At 51.3% G+C, this 12821-nt stretch overlaps 1 protein-coding gene across 2 annotated transcripts in view; it reads right to left on the reverse strand.

The window, feature by feature from the left end:
- TBC1D2 (TBC1 domain family member 2) overlaps window positions 1-12821 on the reverse strand; it is a 42744-nt gene that overhangs the window by 11236 nt on the left and 18687 nt on the right. For both annotated transcript variants that reach the window (XR_002648320.3, XM_022600049.3), the window contains exons 6-8: window positions 6978-7373; window positions 3084-3194; window positions 868-1055 (exon numbers count right to left, since the gene is read on the reverse strand). Coding sequence is in view for 1 of the 2 variants with exons in the window: in XM_022600049.3 (XP_022455757.1) it covers window positions 868-1055; window positions 3084-3194; window positions 6978-7373 (695 nt within the window). In the remaining variant the exon portion in view is untranslated. The remainder of the gene's footprint in view (window positions 1-867; window positions 1056-3083; window positions 3195-6977; window positions 7374-12821) is intronic.

The following is a 12821-nucleotide window of genomic DNA, read 5'->3' on the forward strand; positions in this document are numbered from 1 at the left end:
AAATTGCTAGGGGGCTGGACAGTGCCTGGTACACGGCAAGTGCTGAAAAGATATTTGCTCATTCATTCTGTGTAAATATAAAGGACCCTCTTATTACTCCATGAAGCCTTAGGCCCAAGAAGTCCTCTACTGCCATTACAGAACCCCACTTCCACAGCCAGTAAGCCCAAGGACAGATGGGGAACAGGAAGCACCACCAACAAGCAGAAACAGGAGAGCTGGGGACCCATTCAGGTGGCCTTTCATAGAGTCAGCATTTATTGGCCCCTATTATGTGCTCTGCCTGTGCTACCTCATTTAATCCTCATGATCCTGCAAAGCAGGGATCTTAGCCCGCATCTTATGGAGGCTGAATATGAGGCTCAGAAAGGTAAAGTGACTTGTCCAAGGTTACACAGTGAGAAAGCCAAGTCTGGCTCCAAAGCCTGGGCTCTGGCCACTAGACCGACCATCCAGCCTCTAGGGACCTTTGACCCCAGCCACAGCCCCTTCTGTATATTTATCTGCTCAGGTCCACTGTGCTCAGCAAAGGCTTGGCTCAAAGGAGGCAGCTGGCTTGTCTCCCCTCCTCCCATCTCTGACAAACACCCCTGGGAGGCAGCCTGGGGAAGTGGAAGAAACAGAACTCTGGAGGCAGGCCCACGTCAGATGCACTAATATGTTGTGTGGCCTTGGGCAAGGGGCTGCCTCCTCTGAGCCTGCGGTGCCTCTCAGCTGTAAAATGGGGCTCATTTCAACCACATGATCACTAATCTGGAGGTACAAGGAGGTAAGCATGTGCAGGGCTCACACACGGTCAGCAGCAACTGGTAGCAGGGTGGCTGGTGGCCCCCAGGTCATGAAGACCCAGCCCTGCTCTGGGCTCACCTGATGGGGCTCAGCACAGCGCTGTCAGCTGAGGCCTCGCTGGCTTCCCACTGCAGCGCCTCCTGGATGAGCTGCCTCAGTAGCTCCGAGCACTCGCCTGCCTTGACCCCCACGGCCTCCTGCAGCCTCCGCAGCCCCGCCAGGTACTTGCTTTCCACCTGGCAGTTCTTGGCTTGGAGGTAGGCACACTGTGGGAGGGAGGGGTGGGGCTGGTCAGGCCACCTGGTTGGGCCTGGGCCAGAGGCCTGAGGCCTGAACAGCTTTAGGCAGTCCAGCCCTTCTTCCAGTGCTCATCTCCCATCCCCCCACCCCAGCCATTCATAGAAAGGAAAGGAGAGGAGTCCTGAATCCAAGAGTTTACAGCAAGGCAGATAGGGCTCCAGGCAAGAGAACCAGGCCCAGGGCTGGGGCTAGACTCAGAAAAATGAGGGGAGAGGTGGGCATTGACTGCAGTCCTATCCTAGATCAGTTAATGCAGGCTGGGTGCTCTATGGCAAGTTACTTAACCCCTCTGTGCTTTAACTTCTTCATCCGAACAACGGGGATAATACAGAGTCTGCCTCAGAATTCTTACATGTGACTCTAGATGAGCCAATGTATACAAAGCCCTTCCAGGGCACTTGGCGCAGAGCAAGCTCTCTGTACGGGGTATACCTGAGCAGTGCCCAGGGGATGGATGGACATGGAACTCTGGACGCTGCCCTTGTGCCTTCTGCCACCACGTGGGCTTTTTCCATTTCTCCAACACACCACCTCTCTCCCACCTCGTGGAATACACACTGCACATTCCCTGCCTGCCTACCCCCGTATCTTCCTGTTTCTTTGTATGCTTTGTGATATTTTGTTGAAAACTGGACATCTGAACCTAATAAGGTGGGGTGGAATTAATTAAAGAAAGCTCAGCTAAAGAAGTCCGGCCAGGCCTGTATGGGGACCTCTCAGGCCCTGCCACAGGTATCATTAATTTCTCCAAACAGGAAGAGATGTTCACCTACATCTCTGACAAGAAGCTGCCTCTACTATCCAGCAGGAACAGGAAAACTTCTTTCCACGCCAAGACAGCTCAGCCAGTCAGGGACTGTAGCAATCCAGCCAATGAGAAGCCTCCAAACTTGGGACTCCTAGTTTCCTCCAATGGATTTTTTGGTTATCACAGCCCCTCCCAACCCCTTCCTTTTCCCTATAATAAGCAAGTTCCCCTTTCTTGTTCCCTGAATCTGCCTGTGGTTCACCATAGTTCAAGTATCCCAAATTGTAATTCCTCTGGTTAGTCCCGAATAAACCTGCTTTTGCTGGTAAAATAACTAGCTATTATACTATTAAAAATGCCAATGTTAACTCTGGAAATCAGATCCTCCTTCTTACCTAGGGTTTGCTGTTTTGGTTTTTGGTTTTGACTGTTGTAGGCTGTCTCTGTGCCCAGGATCAGCCTGAGGTATAAACTTAAGCTCCTCTTAGGTCTTTTCTGAGGCTTTCCTTGGGCATGCGTGGTCACTTTCTAATTTCCCCCATATTTGTGGCGGTTTTGGAATGTAGAGTTAATACCTGGCTCGCAAAAGGGGAAAAAGAGGGGGCTTCCGTGGTGGCGCAGTGGTTGAGAATCTGCCTGCCAATGCAGGGGACACGGGTTCGAGCCCTGGTCTGGGAAGATCCCACATGCCGCGGAGCAACTAGGCCCGTGAGCCACAATTACTGAGCCTGTGCGTCTGGAGCCTGTGCTCCGCAACAAGAGAGGCCACGATAGTGAGAGGCCCGCGCACCGCGATGAAGAGTGGCCCCCGCTTGCTGCAACTAGAGAAAGCCCTCGCACAGAAACGAAGACCCAACCCAGCCATAAATAAATAAATAAATAAAATTAAAAAAAAAAAAAAAAAAAAGAGACAGAAAGGCTGGCTTTATTAAAAAAAAAAAAAAAAAAGACAAAAGGGGAAAAAGGGAAACACAAAAAGGGGGAAGGCCCTTTAAATCCCCTGGCAGTTACTTTAGGGGGTGGGGGCTTGCAGTGGCTGCCTGCCTCTTCCCCTCACCTCTGTGATCAGAAGCGGCAGTCAGCAGAGCACAGATCCCTGATATGTGGAAGACAGCTCATGAAGGGCACGGTCCAGAGGGAGAGCAGTCAGGTCATGAGGAGAGAGTTGAGCCAGTGGTGAGGTGGTGAGAGGACTGGAAGGGTGGCTGGGGACAGAGAGGGCCAGAACAGGGCTCCCGTGCCTCACCTTCATCAGGAGGGCCCTCTCCTTCTCAGCCACCTTTCTCCAGATCCTTGTGACCTGGTGGATCTCGGAGTTGAGAAAGCGGTTCTGGGTCCGGTATGCTTCCATGTCATCCTGGAGAAGAGAGCAAAACATTTAATGAGCTGCACCAGAAACAACTACCTGGTCCTCACTCTCAGATGACCTGCCAACACCTTCTTCCTTTAGAAATTTCCAATAATGGCAACAGAAAAGGAAGTCTGAAAGAAAAAAAATAATAGTGATAGCCCCCTTCTCTAATCTTGATGCCAGCATGACATGGAGAGAGCGTTAAGCCTGGACTTCAAGTCCTGGCTTTGACTTCCTGGCTGGGAGGCCTCACTGAATCAATCTGACCCTCTCCTTCCTCATCTGTAAAAGGAGCAAATACCAACTACCCCACTTGGCAGCTGACTAAGTGAGGTAACGTGCACACTAAATACAAGGACCAAAACAGAGAAAACATTCAAGTAGTGTTTGTTTTTTAAATAAAAATATTTTGTCATATATTGGTGATCATACTGAACAATTTTGGGTGAAAATTTTTTACTTAGTGTCACTTTGTAAATACTTTTCTATGTTGCTACAGAAGCTTCCCAATGATAATTTTTAATGTCTGATGACTATTCTATTAGGTGAGTTTACCATAACTTAGATATAATCCTTCTCCTGTTGCTTTTTTAGTTTGAGCCCTGAGTGTTTTTGTTTGGTTCTTTTTTGGGGGGCTGTGCCATGTGACATGCGGGCTCTTAGTTCCCTGATTGAACCCATGCTCCCTGCAGTGGAAGCGTGGAGTCTTAACCACTGGACCACCATGGAAGTCCCTGGTTTGTTTCTATTATGAATAAAGCTGTAATGTTTGTATCTGAGCCTAGAGTTTTCCTTTTGCAAGCTGTCCAGGGGAGGCAGTATGATCTTCCTGCTGGGGCATGCAAGGAGAAGCTGGCCATGCACTGGGGAGGGTCAAGCAGGAGCCTGAAAGGAGTAGCCGCAGCTGCAGCTATGGCTCTCAATCTTTATTCTGATTGGATGGACACTGTGGGAACAATGGACAACACATGCTCACAGTGATACCTAGCAATTCCAGGGCATTTACTAATGGAAACTCAATCCCTTTCTCTCTCACTCAAGAAAATGTACTGGCCTGTAGATGAGCATGAGAGGCTATTGCGGGTACGACTTCGGTTAGGCCCTGATTTATCAGGAAATTAAGAATAGCACACCTCACCCATGGCACTTCGATATCAGGGATGGGTCACTTGTGTACAGCTCATAGGCCGTGCTGACCCTCTTCATTCTGGCCAAGATCCCTCCCAGCTCAGAAGCTCCAATTCATGTCCAGGGGCTCTCCAAGGCTTTGGATGTGTCGCACAGGGCAACCTGCTTGCAGCCCAGACAAGGAGGGCAGGTACAAGTGCCCCTCAGAGCAGCCGTGGGCCTGGGTGGGGTGGCATCTGGGCAGTGCCTTCCCGTTCACTCATTGCCCTACCTTGAGTGTTCTTGGCTCAGAGCTGTAGGGAGGAAAAAGAGAGAGCTCCGAGATGAGAAAAGCCACGTGACTGTCACCAGTGAGGCAAAGGAGGAAAACATAACTGGAGAAAGGGGACAGGGAAGAAGAGAGTTTGCCCTCCTGCTTTCACAGGGACCAGGGACCCGGGAATCATCTTTGGGAAATGCCGTGTGGACGAGCCCTTGTGCTAGTGGGGAAGGCAGTGGATTGGACGTGGGGACACCTGGGGTCAGGCTGTAACCCTGCTGCTTGTACTGTGCGACCTTGGACCAGTCCTTTCCCCTCTCCAGGACTCGGCCGACCATGCCGGAAAATGAGGGGGCAGACTAGATCTCTGAGTCTTTCCGGCTCTGATATTCAGTTAGTCAGTGATTCTGTCCTCACACTGACAGTTTCAACAAGGGGGCATTTCCTTAAAGCTGAGTGTCCTTAACCACAAGGGCAAGCAGGAAATGTGAACATACTCTGTCCCAAAACTTAAAAACAGTGGAGTTTTGATGGGTCTTCTATTTTTTTCTAGATCAGAGACCTAAAGGCTAAAAAATAAGGGAGTCTAGTACATGCAACTCCTATTAGAAAACACCTCCAAGGTGTCAGCTGCAGGACTGATAGCTTTCTAACAACCTCTAAGGAGCAGCTGTAAACATAAGCATGGTTGATGTGAATTGTACCCAGAATCTCTTCGTATCTGGGCTCACTGATAAATTAAATTCCTGAACATGCAAACTCAGGGGCACGCTCAGTCATTTAGGTGAGTCCATACTTCTGGGCAACTCTCTGAGACGGTCTGGAGGCACCCAGCGAGTCTATCTCTTTGACCCCCATGCTGCTCTACTGGGACTTCAACAGTGGATTCCAGCAGGATAAGCACAGAAAGAAGACACTTAGCAGGATAGAGCAGGGTAGGAAAGCAATCTCATGGAAGCAATTTTCACTGCCTTGTGAGGGACTCACAGCTTTCTGACAACCTAGCTTCATCTGCATTTGAAAGGTTTTGTTTTCATTTTGCACTCAAAAGAATCTCTGATTTTAGACGAAATAAGGGAAAAGGTTCAGAGACTGGTTATATGATTTTTCATGCTGAAAGAAAGGGAAGGGAATCTGGATTTCATGTCATCTTCCTTTCCCCTTCTAACAACTCTGTTTGTAGGACTGGTTAGGCCATGTTATATAAAGGTGAGATAACTTGCCCAAGTCATACAGCTAGCAAGAGGCAGTCTGCCTGACTTCAGAGCTTGCGGAGTGGCCACTATACCACACTGCCCACTGGTCTCTCAAAAGCTCCCGGATTTCTCTCTTTCTTCCTCTCCCCCTCTTACCCCGTCTGACAGCAGTTCTTTGATACAGCAGCACAGGATTTCCGTGGTAATCCGATGTATACTCTTGTGGCTGTGGGTGTGAGGGCTGGGGGAGGACTGACTGGGGCTATGTGGCTGCCTGTAGGGACGGTGGGTACTAGGCGCACCTATCCACAGCTCCTGTCACCACCCTCCAGAGAGGAGGCTGCAGCCCGCGGCAGGTATCACACTTAAAATAAAGCTCCTGCCCCCTGTGTTGAAACTGGTCCCTGCGGGATGGGGTGGCCTTTCCCGGGTGAAAGCCACACCCTGGGCAAGGGTGAGGCCGGGATGCTGGTGGTGGCTGGAAGGGCCACAGAGGCTGGAAGGCAGCAGAGCAGACAAGACTAGTCAGAGAGGTGAGCTGCAACCCAGTTCCAGTCCCCCCACTTCCTCTGCACACGGTCCTGGGCAAGTTACTTCACCTTTCTCAGCCCTAGCATTCTCATCTGTAAAGTGGGGAGCACATAAGCAGCTACCTCACCAGGCTGGTGCGAGGACTAAGTGAAGTGATGAAAGTAAAGCACTTAGGACAGTGCCTACCACACGGTAAACAATGTGTAAGTAGGAGTAGCGATTACTGTCATTATCATGAGCAAGTTACAGCCAGCCACAGGTCACTACTCATGTGCAGGACCACTGGGGAGGGCTGCTGGGCACCTAGGGGGCTCCTGAGAGCATCAGCGTGGCGCTAAAGGAGGCTGAGCAGGCCAGGCTCCAGAGCGCTTAGGAGTTCTGACTCCATCTTGGGCTCTTTCATCTCTACTTTGATGATTTAGCGATACCTTCACTTTTCAGCCTAGGATGTCATGAAAAGGTCAAATTGCATTGGGCCTACTGGTTGAGAAAGTGAGGAAGCGTGTAGCAACATTTCTATCAATGTCTGTTTCAGATGTGAATACTCCACTATTAAGGGTCATCCCAGCTCTGTCCAGAAAACCCTTGGGGTCAAGAGCAGTGCCCTTAAAAAAAAAAAAAAAAAGAGCAGTGCCTTCCCCAAAGGCCCCAGGGCCTGGAGGGAGGGGTCCCTACCTTCAGGTGCTCCATCTTTTCCTGTTGGCTCAGGAGGTCCCTGTCAGCTGCATCTGGGGGTGCAGGGGTCTGGTTGGGGGGATGCATGAAGTCCTGGGTGACCTTCTCAGAGAGTTTCTGGATGACCTCCTGCTTAGCCTGGTTCTTGTCCAGGAGCAGCTGCACGTGCTGCCGCAGCTCCTGCACCTGCTGCTCCCGCAGGCTCGCCGTCTGCACCAGGCTCTCCCGCTCCTGTTCCAGGGCCTCCACCCGCCTGCCCAGCTCCGCGATCTGCCGCACTTTGTGCCGCACCAGCTCCAGCCGGTCCTTGTCCTCGGCTGCTGCCAGGTACGCACTGGACACCCTCTTCTCCTGCTGGGCAGCCTCCAGCGCCTTGTGCAGGATCTTCACCAGCTCCTGCACGGGGAAAGGGAAGAGCCCGGTGAGCTCGGGGAAGGCCTATTACATGCCAGAGGTGAGGCAGAGGCTGTCATCAGTTCGCCTAAGAGCCCTGAGAGGTGGCGGGCAACATCCCCTAGGGCATCACTGACCAGCACCCACATTCTCTTTTTCTACTCAGAAGAGTTTTAGTTGGACACATGGTTCCCCAGCAAAGGACTACATTTCCCAGCCAAGCTCATAGCTCGGTGTGGCCAAGTGACTACTGTGCCCAAATGGGATATGAGAAATGCTGTGGGCAGCTTCTGGGTCATGCCTTCCAAACCACTGCACACGTGCTCCCCTGGCCCAGTTCCCTTTCCTCCTGGCTGGGAAATGGCAGGAACCGGAGCAGCCAGGCTGGGCTCACAAGCAGAATTTGCATGTTGAGGATGGCACAGTCGCCCCACCAACTCGGAGCTGCACACTTCACTCTGGATTCTTCAATGTCAGAGAGAAATAAACTTCCAATTTGTTTTAGGCCACAGTACTTTGAGGCTTCTGCCCATTCCCCAACTAATATGTCTGTTTCACAAATGAACAAACTGAGGCCCAGCAGAGTGGAATTTAACTCCAAATCACCCAGACACTGAGCATCCTGTGCTCGGTCAGTAATGAAAGCAGGGGTGGCAGCGGCATGGCACGTGGGCATGGCTCTTCCTTCTCACCCCTGAGGCAGACATCACTCATCAACCTCAGTACTCTTTCCCGCTAAAGCCTAGCTGAGGCCTCAGAATCCTTCTGAACATGGCATTCAAGCAGTCACTACCAATCGAGCTGAGGTGGCATTAGAGAGAAAACAAACTGGCAATCCTCACGCCTCGCCACACACCCAGGGCTTCATTCAGTCCGTCTGTGCCCACGCCTCAGCCCATCCAACAATGCCTGCAAGGCAGGTGCCAAGGAGCGCCTGGGAGTTCAGAAGCAACAGGCTTCGATTTATTCCTTGGCAGGGGCAGCCGATTCATGTGGAAATTCAAGGTGTGGCTCCCTGTGCCTTCAAGCTTCCAACCTCCCCAGCATTCAGGGACCTGTCCTGCTCCAAAGCAGGGATGTGAATTCATTCAGGACCAGGATCAGCATATCAGAAGCCAGACAGCCCAGCAGCCAGTCCCACGTGAACCGCAGACCCGGCAGTTAGGGCCTTTAGCTCACACTGCTGTGCTCCAGGCCAGTCTCATCTGGAAAAGCGTGGCTTCCTGGGGACACATTAACTGTATGCATGCCAACGTGTTTAAATAAATGATTGGCTGGATAGGCTGAGAACAATTCCATTTTGGAGAACTGCCCAAAATCATGACTTCATTTCGGAAGCTAACGATAAGACCAAATTAGCATACACCTTCCGAAACCTTGGTACTAGTGACTGTCCCTTCTCTGGTTCTCGCTCTTCTATCCATCCATCTAACCTTTATCAAGCACTCACTCAGTGCCAGCCCCTGGGACCCAGAGAGGCACCAGTCACAGTTCCCACACTCAAGGACCACGAAGGCTGGTGGGAGCAAAAGTCAACCACTGTCACGGAATGATTTACCGTGAGAGGGGGAAGCAAGGGTGTTTGTAGGGACTCAGGGCAGCAGGCAATGACTTCTGCCTGCGGCAGAGGCGGGGGAAGACCAGTACATTCCACAGAAAGGCGGAGCAGTTTAAACTGATCCTGAAGAATGAGGAGGGCCAGTGAGGTCAAGCAGTAGGTGGGAGACAAGGGCAGAAAGTGGGAGCTGAGGGTTGGGAGGGCTTTCCAGACGAGGCTGAGCCAACAGCTTGAGCAAAGCCTCAATGGAATGAAGGAACAGGTACAGAGCTGTGGGTCCTGGGTGTGGCAGGAAGGTGGGGAGGGGTGGGTGGCTGCAAACCGAACTGGCACATCAGGGATTTAGAAGTCAGCTTCCCAGGGCGGTACTGACCCAGATCAACATTCCTGTGGCTGCAGGATAACTGAGAAGCCTAGACCATTTTCTGAGTCAGCTGAGATTTGGAGATTACCTGGGGTAACTGCCTGGTGAAATAACCAGTACATGCCACTGCTCAGACTTGCCCTAGCCTCAGAATCAGGGGGGTATCTGTCTGCCAACTTTGGGAGAGTCAACTCTGAAGCCCATTTCACTACATCAGCTGTCTCTCCCTTCCCACATCTGGCTCTTCAAATCCAAGACCAGCCTGGGAGGCTGTCCTCCCACCCCAGGACCCCTGCACCAGAATAAGACAGGAAGAAAGGAACCCGGGAGAGGGATGGAGCCAGAGCAGGAAGTGTAAAGTGAGGAGTGGGAATGGATCATGGATTCGGAAAACCTGGAGGCTGGATGGCCCTGGGAGACCACCTGGTTCAGTCACCCCGCTCGCACGCAGGGAGACTGAAGCTCAAGAAGGGAGAAGAGAGGACTAAAGGGACCTGGTGGATCCCCATGAGTGGGAAAACTGCAGCTAGAACAGAAGGCTCCCAACTCCAACCCTAAGACCCTTCACTTCTTCATGATGTGTAGTTAACGGATTCTGCATCGAAATGCTTCTTTCAATTTCTTTAAAAATGGGAATAACCCATGTTCATAGCAGCATTATTCACAAGACCCAAGAGGTGGAAACAACCCAAGTGTCTGTCGATGGTGAATGGATAAACAAAATGTGGCATACAATGGAATATTACTCAGTCTTAAAAAGGAAGGAAATCCCATCACACGTTAAAACATGGATGAACATTGAGGACCTTATGCTAGGTGAATTAAGCCAGTCACAAAAATGCACATATACATCAAATAGAAATAATGAAAACAAAAAGGAAAACTTGAATATCCCATCTTGAAGCTGCTTTCATCCTTACAATGTGATGACGCCTCTCCACGTCAGTCATTATCAAGCAACACTACCATTTGCAACAGTTCAAGAGTATTCCTTGTATGGAGCACACAGTTCCCTTCATCCCACCTCCTAGGATGGACATCTGGGTTGTTTCCAATTCCCAGTCATAAGCAATGCCTTAGGACCAAGTCTTGAAGTAGAAGAGCTGATCAAGTGATACTTTTAATACTTCTTAATTGAATCATTGTTTGGTCGATCTTAGATTTTGACAACTGTTAATAAGTTGTCATTTTAGTAAACATTTTAAAAGCCAATAAATCATTTATCTTATTAAAGTGTGGATACCTTCATTGCTCACTAGAATCAAGGTGGGTGAGTCCAACAGTGCTTGTGGAAAGAGCACTGGACTGGGAGTGCCCTGGACATGACGGCCTCTGACCCCTAAGGGCCTCGGTGCCAGCTGGGAACAGGTGAAAGAGCACTGGCTTGGGAGTTACAGAGGCCTCGGTTCCCATTCCAGATCCACTAATGCGGATGTTTCAGAAAACTGAACCTCAGCTTTCTCGTATGTAAAATGGAGATGATGGTCCTACTCCACCAAGAGTCACTGAAAGGGTGAGAGAGAAATTGTGACAAGTGTGCCTCCCCAAGCACAGGGGCCCTCTCACCCCCTCTCCCTCTAAGGCCCGTACCCCTCCCCAGGGCCTGTACCCTGAAGTGTCCGGCTGGGGTTCTAGGGAAGGGAGAGGCGGCACCTTGCTCTGATCAAGTTTCCTCAGCGAATTATATACCTTCACCAAGTAATCCTGAGTGAGCTAAGCTGGCCCCTGGCAGGGCCCGGGGGAGGGGTTCACCATTCCTGGCAGCCAACATCCCCACAAACAACAGCCCTCCATCTGTCGGAGCAGACAGCCTTCAGGTTGGGTGCAACGCTGCCGACTCTGAAAGCCTGAGTCACCAGGCCAAGCTGCCATCTGGTGCCGTCTCCCAGAGTCCAAAGCTCTTGGGGGCCCAGCGCTGCAGGGGACTGGGATGGATAATGGCTTAATGGGTATTGGAATCACAGGGAGTGCATTCATTTTTTCTGAGGAGAGTCACGGTGCTTGTGTCTGATACTGGGCTACACTGCGAGAGCATGGAGGAGACGGCTGGGCTGTGAGGGGTCCTGGACCTGGGGAAGGAGACCATTGCCTACGTCCTGGCTCTTCCAGCTGCGTGACCTTGGACTAGTCAGCCACCTTCTCTGAGCCCCTTGAACGTGGTGCAGTGAAGAGGGCAGAAGCTCTGGAGGCAGGCAGACCAGAGTCTGAACCCTGACTCAGCGCCCAGGAGGTCATGGGCACGCAGAACCTCTCAGAACTCCAGTCTGTCAGGAAAAGGAGAGGATAACTGATGTCAAGAGGAGAGACAGTGTGTGGAAGGCACCAGCCAGCACAGTACTGGGGCCACACTTCATACCAGCAGTTACTTGTGCTCACATCTTCTCCTCACCCACTGGATGGTGAGGTCCCCAAGGGCAGGGATTTGGCCCAGTGTACCTCAGTGCCCTCCATAGCATCCAACAGAATTTGAGATACAAATTCTTAAAAATCACTAAAGCTATTGGCAGTGTCTGCCTGGCTGGCTGAGCCAGGATGAGACCCCCAGTTCCCATGTCCTCTTGCAGCCTGAGGCAAAAAGGTGGCACCCTCCCACTGAAGGGACATGTCTTGTAGACATGGGCCCAGGAATTCCAGGGGACTGTTTCCCCAGCTGAGGTATTACACTTAAAAGGTCTCAGATGGAGAGCTGCTCTCTGACCAGCATTTTTGAGTGCCTGGGGTACCAATGGGCACCCCAAGATTGGGCCAGACTCCTCTGTGTTACCTCTAGGTCAAGAGTCAGTCTCTTTCTGTCCTACTCACTGGTTTTGGTATTTGGGTTGAACATGAAACCCCACAGTTGGTCTGGCTGGGGTCCCCCTTCTAAATGTGGAATAAAGGAAAGATGGCCTCCTCCCATCACTGCTATACCCCACAAGCACATCTCCCAGAGGCCCTCGGGGAGGGAGGGGGGTGCTTTTACTCCTCGTAAGGCGGGAAGGAATCAACAAGGAGAGCTGGGAATGCCACAGTCACAGCCAAAATAATCAAAGCCTGCATGTTTGGGGCAGCTGCTGGGTGCCAGGCACTCAGCTTTATGAATCTGGACACAGGCCTCTTCAGAAAACATGATTATAAGTCCATATAAAGAAGAGGAGGGAATTCCCTGGAGGTCCAGTGGTTAGAACGTTGCGCTTCTACTGCAGGGGACGTGGGTTGGATCCCTGGTCAGGGAACTAAGATCCTGTGTGCCGGGGCGGTGCGGCCATCTGGGAGATGGGTCCGAGCGCACACTACCCACTCATTTCGTGAGTCAAAAGCTAAACCCCAAGACTTGATCTCCTCCCCACTATCTGCCCCAGGACAGGGTTGAGGTCTGCTGGAAAGTGAGTTAGTAAAGAAGTCCAGATTCTTTAATGTTGGAACAACTTCCTCCCGACGTTTTCACTCTGACTGTAGGGGAGTTGTCAACATGCTGAGCAGCCCGTACTAATCTCCAAGAGCGGAATGAAATCTAGGTCTCCCGGGGCCTCTCCACTTCATTTGACAA

This window comes from Delphinapterus leucas, chromosome 6 (genome assembly GCF_059928025.1).
Source record: "Delphinapterus leucas isolate spDelLeu-1000000601 "Yukka" chromosome 6, BTC_Dleu_Yukka2, whole genome shotgun sequence".
In the NCBI taxonomy this organism is placed as follows: domain Eukaryota; kingdom Metazoa; phylum Chordata; class Mammalia; order Artiodactyla; family Monodontidae; genus Delphinapterus; species Delphinapterus leucas.